We start from the raw sequence: 25919 nt of genomic DNA on the forward strand, positions 1-25919 counted from the left end.
TGTATCTGCTCAACTCCCAAATGTATGTATTTGCCAGATCTTTGTCCTGAGCCCTCTAAACATTCCTAAAAGAGCTCATATCTTCCTGAGATTATCTGAAGTATCATGTGTGTTGATGATGATTACACATTTATACCTTTAGTCACACCTCCCTCCTGAGCTGCTCCACCTACAATTGCAACGTCTTTGTTTGCATATTCCAGATATATTTCAAATTAATACATCTAAAACTGAACTCATCCTTTTCTCAGTGTTCCCTTCCACCAGTCCTGCTCCAGTCCTCTTCCTTCTGGATTCCCATTATACCCCATCAACTCAGTCACCAACCCTGAAATCGGGATAATCCTTCACTCCTGCCTCTTCCTGTGGCCTGGATCCAATCCCTAACCAAGTCTTTTTGGTTCTACTTTCTTAACATCTCTTAAATTCACCTCCTCTTTTCCATTCTATTGTCGTTCAATCCCCAAGTCGTGTCCAAGTCTCTGCGACCCCATGGACTGCAGCATGCCAGACATCCCTGTCCTTCACTATCTCCCAGAGTTTGCTCAGTTTCATGTCCATCGAGTCCGTGATGCTATCTAACCATCTCATCCTCTGCCACCCTTCTCCTTGTGCCTTCAGTCTTTCCCACCATCAGGGTTCTTTTCCAGTGAGTCGACTTTCTCATTGGGTGGCTGAAGTATTGGAGCTTCAGCTTCAGCATCAGTCCTTCCAATGAATATTCAGGGTTGTTTTCTTTTAGGACTGACTGGTTTTATCTCCTTGGAGTCCAAGGAGTCCATCTTATTAATAAAGCCTAAATTCTGGCTGTCTCTAGTTCTTTAGGTCTCCTAACAAGTCTGTCTTCTTCCTTGTTGTCTTCTTTCTAATCTAGTCTCACAGCCTCTAGTACATACTTTATGGCTAGCCACCTGTCTGATGCAAAGGTGAATAAGGAAAGGAAAATGAAATATGTAGATTACTATGAACAGGACACTTTGTGGTAACCGACATGAGAGATACACAGAAAAAGGTCAAAGAGAAGTAGACAAAAGAGGGAACATTTGAGCTGAGGTTTAAAGGAACAGTGAAACTGTGATAAGTAGATGGGAGTTGTGGGGGAATGTTTCCAATAAAGAGAAAAAGGAATGCTTAGAAAGAAAGGACTGGGAACATGACACATGAAAGAAGTAGCCAGTGCATAAACTGTATAGTGGATTAATAGAAAATAAAGCTGGAAAAGTAGATTCGGTTCAGATCTGAGAGGACTTGAAGTAAATGGGCTTTTTGCAGTGGACAGTAAGGAATACACTGAATGTTACTGGATGGAGATTGTTTTAATCATCTTCTTAAAGTATAATCTGCATATAATAATATTTACCCATTTTAAGTGAAACAGTTCATTAAATATTAACATGATTACAGTCGTGTAACCAACACAAAGAATAACACAGTTCACCCCTCAAAGACTCCATTCTCACATCCCCCTGGAAACCTTTGACCTCTATCACTAGTTTTGCCTTCTTTTTTTTAGAATTTTAGCCAGATAGTCTTTTGTGTCTGCCTTTTTTCATTTAATATGACTGGGGGTGGTATTCTGTTTTTGGAATACTAATTCAGCTTTCTGTGCAGGTTAGGCTGGAGCCATGAGAGTTAGAAAACAGAGATGAGTTAAAAATCTATTGCTTTCATCTAGAATGAGACTCAGAACATGATTTGGAGTTGATTTTGGACACCCAGCCTCCAGAACTGTAAGAAAATTAATTTCTATTTCTTTAAACCACCCAGTTTCTGGTATTTTGTTATGGCAGCCCAGGCTGCACTAAGGCACCAGTGAGTCCCAGAGATACAGGAGAGAAAAAGCTTCCACTTGAGAGGCTTTCAAAGGAAGTCAAAGCGAGGAGTTCTTTTAGAAAACAGAATAATGAGGGGGAAGGACAGTTTATTTACAGTGAAGATAGAATTTTAAAATAAATGAATATTTGAAAATTTTCAAGGTAAATTCTGTATCTCCTTTCTTTTGCTTAGAGAGGGACTGCAGGATTTGGGTGATGATTTAGTTTTCTAAAGAGACGTACTTTGGGGAGGTTGATTGAGGTGATGGAGTAAAAGGACATGGAGCTGAACTTCCCTCACGAACACATCAAAAATACAACTACATATGGAACAGTTTTCACTGGAAACTGGCAGAAAGACTGGTATAATCAAGGCTGTAAGAAAGATCCACATATAATTGGGTTGGAAGGAAAGAAAAGTGATCAACTCAGGACCCATGCCCTTGGGAGAGGACTCAGAGGAAATGGGAGAGTACATGATGGAGACAAACTCTAGGGACTGAGCTGTGAGAACCACAGATTGGGTGCTCCTGTCCTGGCATCTTACACAGTGGAAGCAAGCCCCCTTGGCTGGTTGGATGGTGACTGGGACTAACAGTAAGGTGGTGGGATACCTGGACTCTGCTTATGAGGAGGGTGCATGCAGGCTTAACCCAGAGGCAGAACAGAGAGACTTCTGCTCCAGCAGCTGCCAGCTTTCCTGTGACTGCCTCAGTGTGCACCCCAACCCAAGACAAGCCAACTCTCTGGCCCCATTCATACCATGTCATGGTGTGGCCCTGAATCTGGCAGCCACAGCCAGAAAGAAGATTCAGCCATAGGATACAGAGGTGATCCAGTCCCAGCGTGGCTGACACAAGTTGACAACCTGGGCAGACCCCATTTGCTTTAACACTTCCCACTCTGGGACAAGGAGAGAGGAAAAGACACACTTAAAGGGAACAGAAGCAGCTCATGCCTGACTTTTGGGCTTCAGCTCCAGCAACCTGGGGTCATATGTCACCCCCAATAGGGCAGTGACAGCCACCTAGCTGTGGCAAGGGGAGTCCCATCCCACACCTGGCTCCAACTCTAGCCCCTCTACCACCAGGCCCACCTTCTGCCAAGGAGATAGCTATCCGCACAGCCAGAGGAAAGACATGACCTGAATCCATGTCAGATTCAGCTCTCCCACCAAAGGCATTCAGCACACACAGTCTGTATAGGGACACTCCCACATAAGAGCACCACTTTGGACAAAATGTTTGATCTAAATTCCTCAAGATAGAGAAAGTTAAGCAAAATGAAAATGCAGAGGAATTTCTCTCAATAGAGCAGTAGGAAACCCCTGAAAAGAAACTAGTGGAATAAATAATTGACTAAATAAAAAATTCAAAGCATTTGTTATAAATATGTTAACTGAATTAGGGGAAAGAATATATCTGCATAGCAATATTTTTAATTAGGAACTAGAGAATATAAAAAAACTCCCATCAGAAATGAAGAATTCTTTAGCTGAAGTAAAAAAACACACTGAAAGGAGTGAGTAGCTGGCTGAGTGACACAGAAGAATGCATATGTGATCTGGAAGATAGAATAATGGACATCACCCAATCAGAACAGCAAAAAGGCAAATTTTTAAAAATGAAAACAATCCAGGAAATCTTGGGGGTAACATATGAGGGGGTTAGAAGGAGAAGAGAGAAAGAGGAGATGAAAAATGTATTTGAGGAAATTATAAATGAAAAATTTCACAGTCTGAAGAAGAAAACAGGTACTGGAAGAGAGTCCCAAGAAGATGAATCCAAACAAATGCTCTCCAAGACATACCATAAATAAAATGGCAAATGTTGAAGAGAGAATTCTGAAGGATGCAAAGGAAAAATTATCATATACAAGGGAATCCCTATAAATCTACACCTAATTTCTCTGCAGAAACTTTACAGACCAGAAGGGAGCAGGAGATATATTCAAAATCCCAAAAGGGAAAACCCATAACCCATGATACTCTTCCCAGCAAGATTATCATTAAAATAGAGGAGTGATGAAGAGCATCTCAGATAAGCAAAAACAGAATTCATCATTACTAAATTCACCCTAAAAGAAATGCTGAAGGGACTTCTCTAAATGGAAAAGCAGTAAATTATAGGGAAGGGGAAATCCTGCTATAAAAGGCAAATGTATAAAAGTCAGGACTAAGGATCACCACTTAAGTAAGTGTGCACACACTCAATCTTCTCCAATTCTTTGTGACCCCATAGACTGTAGCCCACCAGGATCAGGATCATCTGTTCATGGGATTTTTTTTTTTTTCAGGCAAAAATACCGAACTGGATTGTGATTTCTTTCTCCAGGGGATCTCCCTGACCCAGGGATCAAACCTGCATCTCGTGCATTTCCTGCATTAGCAGGTGGATGGATTCTTTACCACTGAACCACCAGGGAAGCCTCATATCTATCAATAATTACTTTAAATGTCAAAGGACTAAATAATCTAAAGACATAGTGTGGCTAATTTGATTAAAAATGAGATCCTTCTATATGCTGCCTACAAGAGACTCACTTCAGAACTAAAGACAGAGACTTAATGTGAAAGAATTGAAACAGTTATTTCATGCAAATAAAAATGATAAGAAAGCAGGGGTAGAAATACTCAGATAAAGTAGACTTTAAACAAAGACTGTAACAGCAGATGAAGAACGGCATTATAATAATGATAAAGGGGTCAATTTAATAAGAGGATATTATCATTAACATATTTACTGCTGATACAGGAACACCTAAACATATAAAGCAAATATTAACAGACAAAAAGGGAGAAATTGATAATAACAATAACAGTAGGGTACTTTAACACCATATTTACATTAATGGGCAAATCATCCAGATGGAAAATTAGTAGGGAAACACTGGTCTTAAATAATACAACAGACCTCTTGGACTTAATGGATATGTATAAGACATCACATACAAAAACAAAAGAATACATTCTTTTCAAGTGCACATGAAACATTCTCCAGGATAGAACACATGCTAGGCCATAAAAGAAGTCCCAGCAAATATGAAAGTATAGGAATTATATCAGACGTTTTTTTCTGACCATAGCAGTACAAAACTAAAAATTCATTACAGAAAGAAAAATGGGTAAAGAGCAAATACTTAGACACTAAACAGCATGCTATTAAAAAACCAGTGGGTCAATGAAGAAATCAAAGAAGAAATGAAAAAATACCTCAAAACCAAAGAAAATGAAAATGCAGCACTCCAAAATCTATGGGATACAGCAAAAGCAGTTCTAAGAAGGAAGTTTATAGCAATACAGGCATTCCTCAAGAAAGAAGAAAACAACCTAACCTACCACCTAAAAGAATTAGGAAAAGAGGAACAAACAAAGCCCGAAGTCAGCAATAGGGAGAAAGTAAACGTTCAGTTCAGTTCAGTCACTCGGTCATGTCCGACTCTTTGCGACCCCATGAATCACAGCACGCCAGGCCTCGCTCTCCATCACCAACTCCCGAAGTTCACTCAGACTCACATCCATCACGTCGGTGATACCATCCAGCCATCTCATCCTCTGTCATCCCCTTTTCCTCCTGCCTTCAATCCCTCCCAGCATCAGAGTCTTTTCCAATGAATCAACTCTTCCCATCACGTAGCCAAAGTACTGGAGTTTCAGCTTTAGCATCATTCCTTCCAAAAAACACCCAGGACTGATCTCCTTTAGAATAGACTGGTTGGATCTCCTTGCAGTCCAAGGGACTCTCAAGAGTCTTCTCCAACACCACAGTTCAAAAGCATCAATTCTTTGGCGCTCAGCTTTCTTCACAGTCCAACTCTCACATCCATACATGACTACTGGAAAAACTGTAGCCTTGACTAGATGGACCTTTGTTGGCAAAGTAATGTCTCTGCTTTTGAATATGCTATCTATGTTGGTCATAACTTTCCTCCCAAGGAGTAAGTGTCTTAATTTCATGGCTGCAGTCACAATCTGCAGTGATTTTGGAGCCCCAAAAAATAAAGTCTGACACTGTTTCCACTGTTTCCTGATCTATTTCCCATGAAGTGATGGGACCAGATGCCATGATCTTCGTTTTCTGAATGTTGAGCTTTAAGCCAACTTTTTCACTCTTCTCTTTCACTTTGATCAAGATGCTTTTAGTTCCTCTTCACTTTCTGCCATAAGGGTGGTGTCATCTGCATATCTGAGGTGATTGATATTTCTCCTGGCAATCTTGATTCCAGCTTGTGCTTCTTCCAGTCCAGCGTTTCTCATGATGTACTCTGCATACAAGTTAAATAAGCCGGGTGACAATATACAGCCTTGATGTACTCCTTTTCCTATTTGTAACCAGTCTATTGTTCTATGTCCAGTTCTAACTGTTGCTTCCTGACCTGCATATAGGTTTCTCAAGAGGTAGGTCAGGTGGTCTGGTCTTCCCATCTCTTTCCGAATTTTCCACACTTTATTGTGATCTACACAGTCAAAGGCTTTGGCATAGTCAATAAAGCCGAAATAGATGTTTTTCTGGAACTCACTTGCTTTTTCGATGATCCAGGGGATATTGGCAATTTGATCTCTGGTTCCTCTGCCTTTTCTAAAACCAGCTTGAACATCTGGAAGTTCACGGTTAACATATTGCTGAACCGTGGCTTGGAGAATTTTGAGCATTACTTTACTAGCATGTGAGATGAGTGCAATTGTGCGGTAGTTTGAGCATTCTTTGGCATTGCCTTTCTTTGGGATTGGAATGAAAACTGACCTTTTCCAGTCCTGTGGCCACTTCTGAGTTTTCCAAATTTGCTGGCATATTGAGTGCAGCACTTTCACAGCATCATCTTTCAGGATTTGAAATAGCTGAACTGGAATTCCATCACTTCCACTAACTTTGTTCGTAGTGATGCTTTCTAAGGCCCACATGACTTCACATTCCAGGATGTCTGGCTCTAGGTGAGTGATCACACCATCGTGATTATCTGGGTCATGAAGCTCTTTTTTGTACAGTTCTTCTGTGTATTCCTGCCACCTCTTCTTAATATCTTCTGCTTCTGTTAGGTCCATACCATTTCTGTCCTTTATCGAGCCCATCTTTGCATGAAATGTTCCCTTGGTATCTCTCATTTTCTTGAAGAGATCTCTAGTCTTTCCCATTCTCTTGTTTTCCTCTATTTTTTTGCATTGATCGCTGAGGAAGGCTTTCTTATCTCTTCTTGCTATTGTTTGGAGCTCTGCATTCAGATGCTTATATCTTTCCTTTTCTCCTTTGCTTTTCACTTCTCTTCTTTTCACAGCTATTTGTAAGGCCTCCTCAGACAGCCATTTTGCTTTTTTGCATTTCTTTTCCATTGGGTTGTCTTGATCCCTGTCTCCTGTACAGTGTCACGAACCTCCGTCCATAGTTTATCAGGCACTCTATCAGATCTAGTCCCTTAAATCTATTTCTCACTTCTACTGTATAATCATAAGGGATTTGATTTAGGTCATACCTGAATGGTCTAGTGGTTTTCCCTAGTTTTCTTCAATTTAAGTATGAATTTGGGAAAAGGAGTTCATGATATGAGCCACAGTCAGCTCCTGGCCTTGTTTTTGCTGACTGTATAGAGCTTCTCCATTTTTGGCTGCAAAGAATATAATCAATATGATTTTGGTGTTGACCATCTGCTGATGTCCATGTGTAGAGTCTTCTCTTGTGTTGTTGGAAGAGGGTGTTTGCTATGACCAGTGCATTTTCTTAGCAAAATTCTATTAGCCTTTGCCCTGCTTCTTCTATATTCCAAGGCCAAATTTGCCTGTTACTCCAGGTGTTTCTTGACTTCCTACTTTTGCATTCCAGTCCCCTATAATGAAAAGGACATCTTTTTTGGGTGTTAGTTCTAAAAGGTCTTGTAGGTCTTCACAGAACCGTTCAACTTCAGCTTCTTCAGTGTTACTGGTTGGGGCATAGACTTGGATTACTGTGATATTGAATGGTTTGCCTTGGAAACGAACAGAGATCATTCTGTCGTTTTTGAGATTGCATCCAAGCACTGCATTTCAGACTTGTTGTTGACCATGATGGCTACTCCATTTCTCCTAAGGGATTCCTCCCCGCAGTAGTAGATATAATGATCATCTGAGTTAAATTCACCCATTCCAGTCCATTTTAGTTCACTGGTTCCTAGAATGTCGACGTTCACCCTTGTCATCTCCTGTTTCACCACTTCCAATTTGCCTTGATTCATGGACCTAACATTCCAGGTTCCTATGCAATATTGCTCTTTACAGCATCAGACCTTGCTTCCATCACCAGTTACATCTACAACTGGGTATTGTTTTTGCTTTGGCTCCATCCCTTCATTCTTTCCGGAGTTATTCCTCCAGTGCTCTCCAGTAGCATATTGGGCATCTACTGACCTGGGGAGTTCCTCTTTCAGTATCCTATCATTTTGCCTTTTCATACTGTTCATGGGGTTCTCAAGGCAAGAATACTGAAGTGGTTTGCCATTCCCTTCTCCAGTGGACCACATTCTGTCAGACCTCTCCACCATGACCCGCCTGTCTTGGGTGGCCCCACAGGGCATGGCTTAGTTTCATTGAGTTAGACAAGGCTGTGGTCCATGTGACCAGATTGGCTAGTTTTTCTAGTTTCAGTGTGCCTGCCCTCTGATGCCCTCTCACAACACCTACTGTCTTACTTGGGTTTCTCTTACCTTGGACGTGGGATATCTCTTCACAGCTGCTCCAGCAAAGCGCAGCCGCTGCTCCTTACCTTGTACCAGTGGTAACTCCTCACTGCCGCCCCTCCTGACCTTGAACGTGGAGTAGTTCCTCTCGGCACTCCTGTGCCTGCACAGCCACCACTCCTTGGACGTGGGGCTGCTCCTCTTGGCCGCTGCCCCTGGCCTCAGGCGTTGGGTAGCTCCTCCCAGCCGTCACCCCTAACCTTGGATGGACGTCGGGTAGCTCCTCTCGGCTGCTACTGTGCAGTCACAGCCTGGCACTCGCCCACCACCCCAACCTCGGATGTGGGGTAGCTCTTCTTGGCCATGCTTCTGTGAGGTCCGTCGCAGCCAGCGTGCTTCTGCCACGCGGTCCTGCTAAGTAAAGATTATTTCCCTCTAAGTAAAGAGTCAGTTTAGTTCAGTTCAGTTCAGTCACTCAGTCGTGTCCGACTCTTTGCGACCCCATGAATTGCAGCACTCCAGGCCTCCCTCTCCATCACCAACTCCCAGAGTTCACTCAGACTCACGTCCATCAAGTCGGTGATGCCATCCAGCCATCTCATCCTCTGTCGTCCCCTTTTCCTCCTGCCCTCAATCCCTCCCAGTATCAGAGTCTTTTCCAATGAGTCAACTCTTCCCATCACATAGCCAAAGTACTGGAGTTTCAGCTTTACCATCATTCCTTCCCAAAGAACACCCAGGACTGATCTTTAGGATGGACTGGTTGGATCTCCTTGCAGTCCAAGGGACTCTCAAGAGTCTTCTCCAACACCACAGTTCAAAAACATCAATTCTTCAGTGCTCAGCTTTCTTCACAGTCCAACTCTCACATCCATACATGACTACTGGAAAAAACATAGCTTTGACTAGATGGACCTTTGTTGGCAAAGTAATGTCTCTGGCTTTTTAATATGCTATCTAGGTTGGTCATAACTTTCCTTCCTAGGAGTTAAGCGTCTTTTAATTTCCAAAAGTGATTTTGGAGCCCAGAAAAATAAAGTCTGACACTGTTTCCACTGTTTCCCCATCTATTTCCCATGAAGTGATGGGGCGGATGCCATGATCTTCGTTTTCTGAATGTTGAGCTTTAAGACAACTTTTTCACTCTCCACTTTCACTTTCATCAAGAGGCTTTTTAGTTCCTCTTCACTTTCTGCCATAAGGGTGGTATCATCTGCATACCTGAGGTTATTGATATTTCTCCTGGCAATCTTGATTCCAGCTTGTGCTTCTTCCAGTCCAGCGTTTCTCATGATGTACTCTGCATAGAAGTTAAATAAGCAGGGTGACAATATACAGCCTTGACATACTCCTTTTCCTATTTGGAACCAGTCTGTTGTTCCTTGTCCAGTTCTAACTGTTGTTTCCTGACCTGCATATAGGTTTCTCAAGAGGCAGGTCAGGTGGTCTGGTATTCCCATCTCTTTCCAAATTTTCCACACTTTATTGTGATCCACACAGTCAAAGGCTTTAGAGGGAAATAAATAGAGAGCAACAATAACAGTAGAAAAGATCAGTGAAACCAAGAGCTGGCTCTTTGGCAAAATGAACAAAACTGGTAAAGTTTAGTCAGGATCACCAAGAAAAAAAGAAGACCCAAATAAATGAAAGGAGAAATAACAATGAAAATCACAGAAATACAAAAGAATCACAAATAGTTATATGCCAATGAATTGGACAACATAGAAGAAATAAATTTCTAGAAACATACAACCTGTCAAGACTGAAACAAGAAGACTTACACAACTTGGACAGACCAGTCATTAGTATTGAAATTGAATCTGTAATTTTAAAACTCCCAGCAAACAAAAATCCAGGACTGGCCAGTTTCAAAGGAGAATTCTACCAAACATGTAAATAACAGCTAGCACCTAACCTTCTCAAAGTATTCCAAAAAAGTGAAAATGTCACAACACTCTCAAATTCATTCTGCAAGACCACCAGTAATGACCCTGGTATCAAAACCACACAGAGACACTACAACAAAAAGGAAGTTACAGGTCAGAATCTTTGATAAATACAGATTCTAAAATCCTCAACAAAATATTAGCAAACTGAATCCAAAGATAAAAGGATTATATACAATGATCAATTTGAATTTATTTCAGAGACACAAGGATTGTTCAGTATTTACAAATCAATTAATGTAGTAGTGTACATTAACAAAAGAAAGGATAAAAACCACCTGATTATCTCAATAGATTCAGAAAAACCTTTGAAAAAAATTATCATTCATTATAAAACTCTTCATCTAAGTGGGTATATAGAGGGAACATATCTCAACATGATAAAGGCCACTTATGACAAATTCAAAGCTAACATCATATTCAACAGTAAAAGCTGAAAGCCTTTCTTTTAATTCAGGAACAAGACAGGGATGCCCACTCTTGCCACCTATTTAGCATCATATTGGAAGTTCTAGCCACAGCAGTAGAACAAGGAAGATAAATATGTATGCAAGTGTGAAAGAAGTAAAAGTGTCACTATTTGCAGATGTATGATACTGTACATAGGAAACCCTAAAGTCTCAATCCAGAAACTACTAGAACTAATAAATTCTGTAAAGTTACAGAATATGATTAATATACAGAAGTATGTTTCTTTTACATACACTAATAAACTATCATAAAGATACACCTAATAAACTATCACATAATAAATATACACAAACTATCATAAACATGAAGCTTAAAAAACAACTTCTTTAAAATCACATCAAAAAGAATAAAACACCTAGGAATAAACTTAAAGGTGAAAAACATGCTCTGAAAACTGAGACAGTGATGAAGGAAATTGAAGATGATGGAAGAAGTGGGAGGATATCCTGTGCTCTTGAATTGAAAGAAAGCATACTGTTAAAATGGTCATACCACCCAGAGCAATCTGCAGATTAAAGGCAATCTCTATCAAAATAACCATGCCATTTCTCCCAGAACTAGAATAAATAATCCATACATTCATATAGAACCACAAAAGGCCCCCAAATTGCCAAAATAATCCAGAGGAAGAACAGATCTGGAAAGATCAAGCTCCCAGACTTCAGACTGTACTACAAAACCATAGTAATGAAAACAGCCTAATACTGGCACAAAAACAGACACATAGACTAATGAAACAGAATAGAGAGCCCAGAAAGAACCCATGCACCTATGGCCAATCAGTCTACAACAAAAGAGGCAAGAATATACAATGGGAAAAGAAAGTTGTGTTGGGAAAACTGGACAGCTTCATAAGAAAGATTGGACATTTCCTCACACTACATACAGAAATACTCAGTGGATTAAGTATATACATGTAAGACCTGAAACCATAAAGAGAACATAGACATAACACTCTGTGACATAAATTGTAGCAATATTTTTTTTAGTCTGTCTCTTAAGCAAAAGAGAGAAAAGCAGAAATAAACAGATGGGACCTAATTAAACTTAAAAACTTTTGGATAGTGAAAGAAACCATGGATAAAATGAAAAGACAACCTGTGAAATAAGAGAAAATACTTGCAAACAATTTGACCAACACAGGGTTAATATCCAAATATATAAACAGCTCATACAACTCCATATTAAAAAAAAAAATAATAACCCAATCAAAAAATGGGCAGAAGATGGGAATAGACATTTTTCCAAAGAAGACATAGAGGTGGCCAGTAGGCACATGGAAAAAAATGCTCAACATCACTAATTATTAGAGAAATGCAAATCAAAACTACAACGAGGTATCGGCTCACAGTGGTCAGAATGACCATCATCAAAAAGTCATCAAATAATAAATACTAGAGAGGATGTGGAGAAAAGGAAACTTTCATACACTGTTGGTGGGAATGTAAATTGGTTCATACAATATGGAAAATATTATAGAGTTAACTCAAAAAACTGAAAATAGAACTACCATATGACCCAGCGATTCCACCAGCATGTATATATCCAAAGAAAATGAAAACACTAATTTGAAGGCACAGATTGCACCCCAGTGTTCATAGCATTATTTACAATAGCCAAGATACAGAAACAACCTAAATGACCAACAGATTAGTGGGTAAAGAAGATGTGGTGTATACACGTACACACACACACACACACAGGAATATTACCCAGCCATTAAAAAGAATGAAATCTGCTATTTGAAATGGACCTCAAGAATATTCTGCTTAGTGAAAAAAGAGAAAGAGAAATACTTGCTTTTCATCTCTTATATGTGGAGCCTAAAAAATAAGAACGAGGTATATAGCAAAACAGTAACAGACTAACAGGTATAGGAAACTAAACTAGTGGTTACTACTAGGGAGAGGGAAGTGGGGAAGCCAAGATAGGGGTATGGGATTAAGAGATATAGACTACTATCTTTAGGACTTCCCTGGTTGTACAGTGGTTAAGAATTTGCCTGCCAGTGCAGGAGACAGGAATTTCATCCCTGGTCTGGGAAGATTCCAGATACCACAGGGCAACTTAACCCAGTGCAAGGACACGATTACTGCGCCTGCACTCCACAACTACTGAAGCCTACATGCTCCAGAGTCTTTGAGCTTCAGTTCCTGAGCCCACACGCTGCAACTGTCAAAGCTCTCACACTCTGGAGCCCATGTGCCACAACTAGAGAGTCCATGCACCTCAGTGAAAGATCCCCCGTGACGCAGGGAAGATCCTGTGTGCCACAGCTAAGACCCAGTGCAGTCAAATACATAAATATTCATTATGTAAATACCTTTGGAAAAAGAACTGGGTGGTTCTAGCGGCTGATTCCTCTCCTGTTCTCCCCATGTACAGTCAGTACAGTGTGTGTGTCAAGAGCAAGACTGCAGCCAGAATGTGTGAATTGAAACTCACTTTCACCACTTGGTAGCTGTGTAACCTTGAGCTCCTCATCTGTAGAGTGGAGATAATAATTGTTCCTGTCCCAAAGGATTATTATGAGCATTAATTAATATGTATAAAGTCCTCAGAATTGAGCATGAACTCAAAATGAACATTCCTATTATGAACACCCAGTGTTAACAGTAATAGCAGCTGTTAGGCACATGCAGGAGACCTGGGTTTCATCCCTGGTCGGGGAAGATCCCCTGAAGGAGGGCATGGCAACCCACTCCAGTATTCTTGCCTGGAGAATCCAATGGACAGAGGAGCCTGTTAGGCTGTGGTCCATGGGATCACAGAGTCAGAGATGACTGAGTGACTAAGCACATGCACATAAATGGCAGTTTCAGGTAACCAGTTGCTGAAGCCAAAACCGTGTGATGAGGAAAATTAACACTCATAGCTAGAATTAATTGAGCATTCTTATGTACCTGGCACTGTGCCAGACCCTTTACATGCATTTCTTTTTTTATTTCTCAAGATAACAAGGCAGGTATGATTGTCCCCAGTTCACTTATAAGAAAAAATAAGGGGGGAAGGCGCCAAGATGGCGGAGGAGTAGGACGGGGAAAACACTTTCTCCCCCACAAATTCATCAAAAGAGCATTTAAACGTCGAGTAAATTCCACAAAACAACTTCTGAATGCCGGCAGAGGACATCAGGCACCCAGAAAAGCAACCCAACTCCTCGAAAGGAGGTAGGAAAAAATATTAAAGACAATGAAAGAGACAAAAGAGGGAGGGACGGAGTTCCGTCCCGGGAAGGGAGTCTTAAAAAGAGAGAAGTTTCCAAACACCAGGAAACCTTCTCACTGCCGAATCCGTGCCGAGCTTTGGAAGCACAGAGGACAACATAACAGGGAGAAAAAATAAATAAACAATTAAAACTTGCAGATTGCGAGCCCTACGGTAACTCCTCCAGCGGAGAAGCAGCGCAGACGCCTGCATCCGCCTGCATCCGCCATTAGCAAGCGGGGGCTGGGCAGGGAGGCGCGGCGCGGGCTGCATCGCTGAGAGTAAGAATCTGGCCTGAATACTCTGAGCACTATCTGAGCGAAATAATTTGGGCTAGCAAACCAGACTGTGGGATATCTACTATGCGAAAAGCCAGCCCTAACCTAAGACACCGCCAGCCCGCGCACGGAACAAAGGACTAAACAGAGGTAGCCGGCTGCAAACCTTCCCCCTCCGGTGACAGGCAGCCAGAGCCGGAAGGGGGCAATCGCAGCCCCAGAGAGACATTATCTATAAAACTGGCTTCTTTGCTAACTAAAACTTATTGGGGGTCTGGACGGTCAACATCTGCCTGAGAAGGTGCACCGGTTTTACACCCAGATAACCAAGTGGCGGGGAGGCGATAAGTCGCAGCATTGGCGCTCGCCAAACACCTCATCACCTGAGCTGCTCGGACCTGGGAAGAGCACAAAACGCAGCCCCAACTGAGTCTGCGCCTCTGAGGACTACCTGAGTGCCTGAACCTGAGCGGCTTGGACCTGGGAGGTGCATGCAACCCAGGGCCAGCCTCGGATTGTTCCCGGCGGAACAACCTAGAGCCTGAGCAGTGTGGGCAGGGAGGCTACACGCGCCGTGAGCGGGGGCAGACCCAGTGTGGCTGAGGCACTGCGAGCGCACGCCAGTGTCATTTGTTTGCAGCATCCCTCCCTCCCTCCCCATAGCGCGACTGAACAAAGAGAAGAAATACAGCTCCACCCACCAGAACACCGACACAAGCTTCCCTAACCAGGAAACCTTGACAAGCCACCTCTACATACCCACACACAGCGAGGAAACGCCACAATAAAGAGAACTCCACAAACTGCCAGAATACAGAAAGGACTCCCAAACTCAGCAATTTAAACAAGATGAAGAGACAGAGGAATACCCAGCAGATAAAGGAACAGGATAAATGCCCACCAAACCAAACAAAAGAGGAAGAGATAGGGAATCTACCTGGTAAAGAATTCCAAATAATGATAGTGAAATTGATCCAAAATCTTGAAATTAAAATGGAATCACAGATAAATAGCCTGGAGACAAGGATTGAGAAGATGCAAGAAAGGTTTAACAAGGACCTAGAAGAAATAAAAAAGAGTCAATATATAATGAATAATGCAATAAATGAAATTAAAAACACTCTGGAGCCAACAAATAGTAGAATAACAGAGGCAGAAGATAGGATTAGTGAATTAGAAGATAGAATGGTAGAAATAAATGAATCAGAGAGGATAAAAGAAAAAAGAATTAAAAGAAATGAGGACAATCTCAGAGACCTCCAGGACAATGTTAAACGCTACAACATTCGAATCATAGGGGTTCCAGAAGAAGAAGACATAAAGAAAGACCATGAGAAAATACTTGAGGAGATAATAGTTGAAAACTTCCCTAAAATGGGGAAGGAAATAATCACCCATGTCCAAAAACCCAGAGAGTCCCAAACAGGATAAACCCAAGGAGAAACACCCCAAGACACATATTAATCAAATTAACAAAGATCAAACACAAAGAACAAATATTAAAAGCAGCAAGGGAAAAACAACAAATAACACACAAGGGAATTCCCATAAGGATAACAGCTGATCTTTCAATAGAAACTCTTCAAGCCAGGAGGGAATGGCAAGACATACTTAAAATGATGAAAGAAAATAACCTACAGCCCAGATTATTGTACCCAGCAAGGATCTCATTCAAGTATGAAGGAGAAATCAAAAGCTTTTCAGACAAGCAAAAGCTGAGAGAATTCTGCACCACCAAACCAGCTCTCCAACAAATACTAAAGGATATTCTCTAGACAGGAAACACAAAAATGGTGTATAAACTCGAACCCAAAACAATAAAGTAAATGGCAACGGGATCATACTTATTAGTAATTACCTTAAACGTAAATGGGTTGAATGCCCCAACCAAAAGACAAAGACTGGCTGAATGGATACAAAAACAAGACCCCTACATATGTTGTCTACAAGAGACCCACCTCAAAACAGGGGACACATACAGACTGAAAGTGAAGGGCTGGAAAAAGATTTTCCATGCAAATTGGGACCAAAAGAAAGCAGGAGTCACAATACTCGTATCAGATAAATCAGACTTTAAAACAAAGGCTGTGAAAAGAGACAAAGAAGGTCACTACATAATGATCAAAGGATCAATCCAAGAAGAAGATATAACAATTATAAATATATATCCACCCAACATGGGAGCACCGCAGTATGTAAGACAAATCCTAACAAGTATGAAAGGAGAAATTAACAATAACACAATAATAGTGGGAGACTTTAATACCCCACTCACACTTATGGATAGATCAACTAAACAGAAAATTAACAAGGAAAAAAAAAAAAAAAAAAACATGTATCTATAAAGCTCACTAAAGCAAAGCACAGTAAAATGAGGTATGGCAATAAAAAAAAAAAAAAAATAAGGCATTGAGTGAAAGTAATGTTCAAAGTAATCTTGTTTCGTAGCCTTTCAAACCCTGTGGATTTGAAGTCTGTATTCTCTCTGCCCCTTTCCTCCTGTTCTAATCCAGCCAGTCCCCAGATGAGAGCCTGAAAGGGGTCTGAGAAGTCTAAGTCATTAATGCAAGTAATAAAGTTGATTGAATATGAAGATTGTATCCTAAAGTGATCTCTCAGGCTGGGAAGAAGCACGTCTAGAGCGTGTTTAAGGACTGCATAGTAGTAGCTTCATCAGTAGCATCCAGCCTCGTTAACTGTCAGCTCAGCACCCTCATCTGCAGAATTGACGATAATGCTTTTCCCACCTCCATTAACTGCCTTTTTTAAAATTTATTATTTCTTCAGAATTTCCTGATGATATTAATCCTGTTACAAAAGAGAAAGGTGGACCCAGAGGCCCAGAACCTACCCGATATGGAGATTGGGAACGAAAAGGACGCTGTATTGATTTTTAAGCCACATGTTGTTTAACTACAGTATCTTTTTCTGATAGTGTACATCTGAATTAACTTTTGTTTGATTATTGTCTTTCTGTACATCATTTAAGTCTCCTAATTTCTATAATGTGTTTTAAAATATATGTAATAGCTTTGAAAGAAAATATGCTGCTATAAATTAGGAAAGAGGAAATATTTTTATATTAGCACATTAATTTTAATTTAAATGTTTTGGGGTATTTAAGGGATGATTAGAGCTGCAAACTTTCATTTCACCATGTTTCAATTTAAGTTAATCAGTTGTTTATAAGATACAAGTGTAAATAAAACTTAAAAAAAATTTTGTTGCCGTGTTCTAAATAATTGTGACTTTTTCAATGTGAGTTAAGTAGTGCATTACAGTTTGGTAAGGCCACAGTAACAATAGAAAATCTTTAACTCTGGAGCCAATTACTTGGGCTCAAATCCCAGCTCTACTGCTTACTAGCTTATGTAACTTTGGGTAAGTTATTTAACTTCTCTGTGCTTTGGAATCCTTATGTGTCAATTGGAGATAATATTAGTTCTACCTCGTAGGACAATTGAGCTTAAATGAGTGAGTATGTGTGAACCACTTGGAGCAGTGCACAGCACATACCTCTCAGTGAGTTAGTGATGCTTACATCATAAATATTTTCCCAGGTCTCTAGGCTGCCTGGGGGGAAAGATTTAAAAACTGACATTTGAAATACTTGAGTTGAAATTGTTTTTAATGAATATAACATATAAAAAACTGTTAGTTAGATATTAGTGATTATTTGCATGGATGAACTGAGCTGAAATGTAGTTTATGTTAAACATAAAGTTCAGGCTAATATGAGAAAAGCCGGGGATGAAATGGGCCAGCTTAATCAGTTGTGAGCATTCAAAAGCTCCTGCCCTGTGGCCTTTGGATAACTGGGTCGGGAAAAGTCAAGTCTAGTTTACACAGCTGGGCTGAAGGAAGAATGGGAACCGCTGAGCCCCTGTAAGGTGTCCTCTGCTCTCCTCTGGCCTCACTCAGCCACCTGGACTGGACCTTCAGCCCCCAGTCTACATTTAAATAAGTTGGGAAGGAAAGTTTGCAGAGCATGTAGAATGCAGTAGGCTGGTGATTATGTGATATGAGTTATAAGTGCAGTATCATCTGAGATTATAGGAAGGCTTATTTAAGGGAATAAACTTTTTTTTTTGGGGGGGGGGAAATACACTTTTTAAAAAGGGTATCCTACTTCAAACCAACCAGTATGGTAACTGGGGTTAGTTATTCAGTCTTTATATCAGTTATCTCTCTCAGTCAGCATTTGTTCTTCTAATTACAGTTACTGTGTCTGCTGCGAAGTAGTAACCACATTTCTTTAAAAATATTCTATAATATAGTCAACCTCCAGTGAATTTTTGTTACTTTTAACATTCCAGAAATAACATTTTCAATTAGTTCATTAATATTATTTTGTACCATATAGTTCCACACTAATCATCATATGTGATACACAAAAGACAATTATATACTTCAAAAACAAATGTAAAATATGTTGCAATGAAGTGTATTAAAATAATAGACTCCTTAACCTCCATTAACAGTAGCATGTTCCAGGATAGTTATCATATATTAGAGGTAAAATCTGGTGACATAAAAACATTTATAGTCTATGTCCATCAAACATTCATGAAAGAACCTGAAGACTCACAGAAGATGATGTGGTGGCAATGGAAGAGTGTTACTCAGATCTGCGGGAAGCAAAGTTGACGGAGGACCCCAGCTGCTGCCCCCTGGACCCACCACTGTGTTCTTGATGAAGCCACACGTCCCCTACCAGTGAGTGAGTGTGGTGGGGCTGCGGTGAATGAGTGTTTCAGCCTGACCCCCAAAGACTCCCACGAGCCTTGCAGATTTTTCTTATGGCTGTGCTGCTGAGTGAGACTCTTCCCTCCCAACCCTTCTTTCCCTCTCTCCCCCCTTCACAGGTGTCAGACTCAGCCTTCTCCTTCCATTTATAGCTCACAAATGTCGCCCCAGTAAATCTCTCTCATGTTTAATCCCATCTTAGCATCTGTTTCTCAGAGAACTCAAACTAAACATGGATAATTATAAAAGAACAACTTCCAGACAGGTTTTCAGAAAATGTCATTAAAGTTTGTGGCTTTTTCTAGTATAATTATAATTTGAACACTAATTTTACATTGGAGATTTCTGGGAAACTGTAGGTTGAGCATTGGTGTACAAAGCTCCGTAGTTTGAGTCTTGTATCTAGTAGGTGTTTTGGTGGAATTTAATCATGTCCAGCATTTTTTTCTTAACTTTGATGTCAGATGTTATAACCCACCATAAGCCAAAATACAATATTATCAGCTATTAAACTATTAAACCTACTATTACCTCTTCCAACAGTACAAAAGATGACTCTACACATGGACATCACCAGATGGTCAGTACCAAAATCAAATCCATTATATTCTTTGCAGCTGAAGATGGAGAAGCTCTATACAGTCAGCAAAAACAAGACCTGGAGCTGACTATGGCTCAGATCATGAGGCCCTTATTGCCAAATTCAGACCTAAATTGAAGAAAGTAGGGAAAACCACCAGAGCATTCACATATGACCTAAATCCCTTATTACACGTGGAGGTGATGAATAAATTCAAGGGATTAGATCTGGTAGACAATGTCTAAAGAAGGACAAAGTTTCGTAACATTGTACAGGAGGAGGAGACTAAAATCATCCCCGAGAAAAAAAATGCAAGAAGGCGAAGTGCTTGTCTGAGGAGGCCTTATAACATAGCTGAGAAAAGAAGTGGAAGGCAAAGAAGAAAGGGAAAGATACACCCAACTGAATGCAGAGTTCTAGAAAATAGCAAGGAGAGGTAAGAAAGCCTTAAGTGAACAATGTACAGATGAAGGAAGTAATAGAATAGGAAAGACTATATATAGTCTTCAAGGAAATGAGAGATACCAAGGGAACATTTCATGCAAAGATGGGCTCGATAAAGGCCAAAAATGGTGTGGACCTAACAGAAGTGGAAGATATTAAGAAGAGGTGGCAAGAATACACAGAAGAACTGTACAAAAATGGTCTTAATGACCCCGATAACCATGATGGTGTGATCACTCACCTAGAGCCAGACATCCCTGGAGTGTGAAGTCAAGTGGACTTCAGGAAGCATTACTACAAATAAAGCTAGTGAGGTAATAGAATTCCAGCTGAGCTATTTAAAATCCTAAAAGATGATGCTGTGAAAGTGCTGCTGTCAATATGCCAGCAAATTTGGAAAACTCAGCAGTATTCAGGACTGGAAAAGTTCAGTTTTAATTCCAGTCCCAAAAAAAGGCAATGCCAAAGAATGTTCAAACTACTGCAATTGCACTTATTGTACAAACTGTACAGTTGTGTGTATTTGACATGCTAGCAAGATAATGCTCAAAATCCTTCAAGCTAAGGTTCAACAGTATCTGAACTGAGAACTTCAGATATACAAGCTGGAGTTAGAAAAGGCAGAGAAGCCAGATATCAAATTGCCAGTATCTGATGGATCATAGAAGAAGCAAGGGAATTCCAAAAACCATCTGCTTCATTGACTACACTAAAGCCTTTGACTGTGTGGATCACAACAAACTGGAAAATAGGAATACCAGATAGGAATACCAGACCACCTTACCTGTCTCCTGAGAAACTTGTATGCAGGTCAAGAAGCAACAGAACCAGACATGGAACAATGGACTGGTTCCAAATTGGGAAAGGAGTAAGTCAAGGCTGTGTATTGTCACCCTGTTTATTCAACTTATATGCAGAGTACATCATGCGAAATGCCAGGCTAGATGAATCACAAGCTGGAATCAAAATTTCTGGGAGAAATATCAACAACCTCAGATATGCAGATGATATCACTCTAGTGACAGAAAGTGAAGAGGAACTAAAGTGCCTCTTGATGAGAGTGAAAGAGGAGAGTGAAAAGGCTCGCTTAAAATCAGCATTCAAAAAACTAAGATCATAGCACCCAGTTCCATCACTTCATGGCAAATAGATGAGGAAAAAGTGGAAACAGTAGCAGATTTTATTTTCTTGGGCTGCAAAATTACTAAGGACAGTGACTGCAGCCACAAAATTAAAAGATGCTTACTCTTTGGAAGAAAAGCTGTGGCAAGCCTAGACAGTGTATTAAAAAGCAGGGACGTCACTTTGCCAACAAAGGTCTGTATAGTCAAACCTGTGGTTTTCCTAGTAATCTTGTACGGATGTGAGAGTTGGACCATAAAGAATTTGAGTGGTGAAGAATATATGCTTTTGAACTGTGGCTGAAGAAGACTCTTGAGAGTCCCTTGGACAGGAGGGAGATCAAACCAGTCAATCCTAAAGGAAATCCACCCTGAATATTCATTGGAAGGACTGATGCTGAAGCTCCAGTACTTTGGCTACTGATGCAAAGAACTGACTCATTGGAAAAGACCCTGATGCTGGGAAAGATTGAAGGAGGGAGAAGAAGGCAATGACAGAGGATGAGATGGTTGGATGGCATCACCTGACTCAATGGACATGAGTTTGAGTAAACTCAAGAGTTGGTGATGGACAGAGAACCCAGGAGTGCTGCAGTCCATGGGTTTGCAAAGAGTCGGACACTACTGAGCGACTGAACAACAACAAAAAGACATGTATAGTGTCCTCAAGCCATCCCTGGCCCAAGAAGAGCTTTCTTGGTGGGCATGCCCCTTAGAGTCACTGGACCCAAAGCTGCCAGGACTGGCTGCTCAGTGAATTATAAGAATTATTGGATGACCTGTGAATATTAAGTATTTGTGATTTGTGTTTGATATCAGTTCTGGTCCTCTGGGTACTTTGTTCTGCATGTCCCTCCTCGGATGCTTCAGTTGTAAGATCTCTTTCTGACACTCCATCTGCCTCTGGGGTTTGGTTCTCACAGACGCTGTTTGTGCCTCTCCCCATCCTGCTCCTTCTCTCTGCTGGAAGAGCAATACCATAGATTCTCTCTAAGCTAACCTCTCTCTGTCATCACCCGAATCTGGGGAAAGAAAAATGCAACCTTCTCTACTCTTGGGGCTTCCCTCGTAACTCAGTTGGTAAAGAATCAGCCTGCGATGCAGGAGACCCTGGTTCAATTCCTGGGTGGGGAAGATCAGCTGGAGAAGGAATAGGCTACACACTCCAGTATTCTCAGGCTTCCCTTGTGGCTCAGCTGGTAAAGAATCCACTTGCAATGCGGGAGACCTGGGTTCAATCCCTGGGTCTCTACTGGTGAGGGGTTTTAGATAAAGATGATAGAATCTACTCTATGTCAGTGGTTATTAACCTTTTCAGTCTTAAGGCCCTTTTATACTCTAAAATCTTTTACAGTCCGTACATGGTGTAGGACACCAATGAACTGTTGTTTATGTGTGTTATATCTGTCAATATGTGCTATATTAGGAATGAAAGATGAGCAGTATTTAAAATATTTAATTCATTTTAAAATAACCTAATAATAAGCCCATCACAAGTAAACATAACATCTTTTTGAAAAGCAACTAAGGTAAAATAACTTCCTGAAACAAAAAAAAATTAAGTGATATTGTGTTCTATGTTTATTGTTCTCTTTAATGTCTAATAAAAGGCAGCCGTATCATCTCGTATCATCTATTGGGATAATATTTTAATTGTGGTGTAAGGAAGAAAATATGTCTTTATACAGACATGTAAACAGAAAAGAGAGTGTCTCACAGACCCCCTGAAAGGGTCTCAGGGTCCCCCAGGGTCCTTGGACCACACACTTCCAAGAACTGCTGAGCTGACGTACATTAAAAGTGTGTTAGTTGCTTAGTCATGTCTGATTCTTTGCCACCCCATGGACTGTAGCCCGCCTGGTTGCTCTGTCCATGGAATTCTCCAGGCAAGGATACTGGAGTGGGTGGCCATTCCCATCTCCAGGGGTCCTTCCCGACCCAGGGATCAAACCCGGGTCTCCTGCATTGCAGGCAGATTCTTTACTGTCCAAGCCACTCACCAGGGAAACCAGACTTAAGTCACAGGGCAAGTGCCAAATACAGGCTCCTTAGAAAGGCGAGCAGAACAGGTGGAGCCTCCAAGACCAAATCTCAGAGGTCCAGAGAGCGCTGACGTGCAGGGAGCTGCGGCCTGAAATGCGGCCGCCCATCACCACCACCGGCCCCAGGACCGCTGAGGCTGCGGCTCACCACGCCGGCAAAATGAAGTCCAGGGCCGTTCTTTCTCCTCCTCTCCTCTCTGCTGTGGGAGGGTCCTGAAGGTGGAGGTCTGCACCCTGGGCGGGGGCGTGGGGGGGGGGGGGTGGTCGGGGCGCGGGGCGCGCCCTGTACTGTTCAGGGTGAATAAGGCAGGGATGCAGTCTGGGGAGCCATCTGCAGAGATCGTGCTCCAGAGGATTTTGACCGACACAGACACTACCTGTCCACCACTGGCATCAGAGAAAGCTATCTGAAAAGCAGTTTCACTGGGGCATACTACGTGTTAGTGTAACATATATGAAATACATAGGCATGTAGAAGGTTTAGTAATCCCTCAAACATGGCTTCCCACATGGCGCTAGCAGTAAAGAACCTGCTTCCTAGTGCAGGAGACCTAAGAGATGTGGGTTCAATCCCTGGGTGGGGAAGATCCCCTGGAGGAGGAAATGGCAACCTACTCCAGTATTCTTGCCTGGAGAATCCCACCGACAGAGGAGCCTACAGCCCATAGGGTCGCAAAGGACACGCCTGAAGCGACTTAGCACACACACAAACATGTTACATGGCTATTCCTGCTCATTTGAAGAACGTTTCCATAAGAGCAGTGTAAAAATAAAGTTTAAATAATCCCTAAAAGGTGTTAAATGTCTGTTCCTGCTAATTTGAAGAGTCCTTCCGTAAAGATTGGACATTGGAGCCTATGATTTATTTGTATGCCTTTTACACAGCCTTAGTTATAATAAATATGAAAATTAGTTACATGAAAATGGGTTAAAATTTAGCAGCCTGTATTCTTTTAAAATACCACTTAGGTATATTTAGGCCCTGTGTTCCTAACCTAGTTGTAGGAAGTGAAATCTTGTCTGAAGGCTTGAGTCCACAGTCCTGTTAGCAGTTGCTGGTGGAAGGAGTCAAGGACACACTGAGAAGCAGTTTGCTGCTGGTGCAGGTGTGGGAAGGACATGGACATCAAAGGAGCATTTTAGAAGCCAATTACAAGGGAATGTTGGAGGCTGAAAATACGCACAGGGGAAAACTAGGAAAGCGTCTCTGCAGGCTTGCCTCTAAGTAGCCCTTTGGAAAAACCTGAATTTATAAACTGACATGTTAAAGACTGTGGCCTGTAACCACTGTCTTAAACCACTGTGTGTTCCCTAGCACAGGGGGTCTCTGTGTTCAAACTGGCATCTACAACTTCAGAGTTATATAACATTTGGCTTCTGTGGTTTACCAGAAGAGGTTTATATTTTGTTTCATTCCTAAGTCAATGACTCAGGTAAATCCTTTTATTTTTAAAAAAGCTTACATAAGATTTTATTTTTGCCATTTTCTAATTTGCATTCTGCTGGTCAGAAGTCTCAGAACTTTTGAGTGGGTGGCCCCATATCAAGTCTGAGCCCTGGATTATATGCGTCATGGCCCTGCCATTGTCCATATCTACATTCCGAATGCCCCAGCAGGGCAAAACCTCCAGATCTTGTTATTTCACGGTTTATGTTGATAAGCTCATGCTGACTAGAACGCCCCCTACCTTCCTCTACCATCGTGTCTTGTCGTCCTCTTGTCCTTTGTAGAATGAGGCTAGGCATAAACAAATTGTGAAATGCCCTTCTCTACTACGAAAACCTGTCAGACCCTAATGCTTCCCCAGCCCGTTAGCCCTGACAGCCTGTGACTCCGCCAGCAGCTCCTCGTCGCAGTGCCCTGCCTTCACGCACGCATGTGCTATGCTGCTTCTGGTGACTTGGCCCTGGTCCTCCAGGCCAGTGTTCTGGGGAGTTTTTCTGTTCTGTAGGAGTTGTTGTTCAGTTGGTCAGTTCTGTCTGACTCTGCTACCCCATGGACGCCAGGCTTCCTTGTCCTTCACTATCCTGGGGTTTGCTCAAACTTGTATACATTGAGTCGATTATGCCATCCAACCATCTCATCCTCTGTCACCTCCTTCTCCTTCCCTCAGCCTTTCCCAGCATCAGGGTCTTTTCCAGTGAGTGAGCTCTTTGTGTCAGGTGGCCAAAATATTGGAGCTTCAGCTTTGGTATCAGTCCTTCCAAAGAATATTCAGGGTTGATTGCCTTTAGGATGGACTGGTTTAATCTCCTTACTGTCCAAGGGATTCGCACGTCTTCTCCAACACCAGAGTTTGAAAGCATCAATTCTTCGGTGCTCAGCCTTCTTTATGGTCCAACTGTCACGTCTGTACATGACTACTAGAAAACTCCGTAGGGGTTAGAATTCCCCAAACTGCGTTTTTACTGAGGGTTCTGAGTGCAGGTTAAGTTCTGCCATTTAGGTGCTCTTAATGGGATTTGAACGGGGGTGTGCGGGGGCTGCGGTCCTGCTTGACTGTTGTGGCCCCCGGCACAGGCGGAGACTGGCTCTGCCCATGGCGCAGGTCAGCATCCAGTCACCAGCCCTGCAGGGCCCAGAGGCATGCCGTGGTGACACCTGTGACTCCTGAGGACTGGTCAGCG

The 25919-nt window shown here is 41.7% G+C and overlaps 1 protein-coding gene across 4 annotated transcripts in view; it reads left to right on the forward strand.

Moving 5' to 3' along the window:
• Nucleotides 1-22035, forward strand: part of SDHAF4 (succinate dehydrogenase complex assembly factor 4) — a 48520-nt gene extending 26485 nt beyond the window's left edge. The window contains exons 3-5 of one of the 4 annotated variants that reach the window (XR_011568364.1): nt 17146-17276; nt 18840-19074; nt 19648-22035. Coding sequence is in view for 3 of the 4 variants with exons in the window: in XM_019967022.2 (XP_019822581.2) it covers nt 17146-17255 (110 nt within the window). In the remaining variant the exon portion in view is untranslated. Of the gene's footprint in view, nt 1-4109; nt 5829-17145; nt 17277-18839 lie in introns of those variants that run through there. The other 3 variants (XM_019967022.2, XM_070795681.1, XM_019967023.2) reach the window with 3 other exon arrangements.
• Nucleotides 22036-25919: the final 3884 nt, after the last annotated feature.

The sequence above is a fragment of the Bos indicus genome, chromosome 9 (genome assembly GCF_029378745.1).
Source record: "Bos indicus isolate NIAB-ARS_2022 breed Sahiwal x Tharparkar chromosome 9, NIAB-ARS_B.indTharparkar_mat_pri_1.0, whole genome shotgun sequence".
Taxonomy (NCBI): Eukaryota; Metazoa; Chordata; class Mammalia; order Artiodactyla; family Bovidae; genus Bos; species Bos indicus.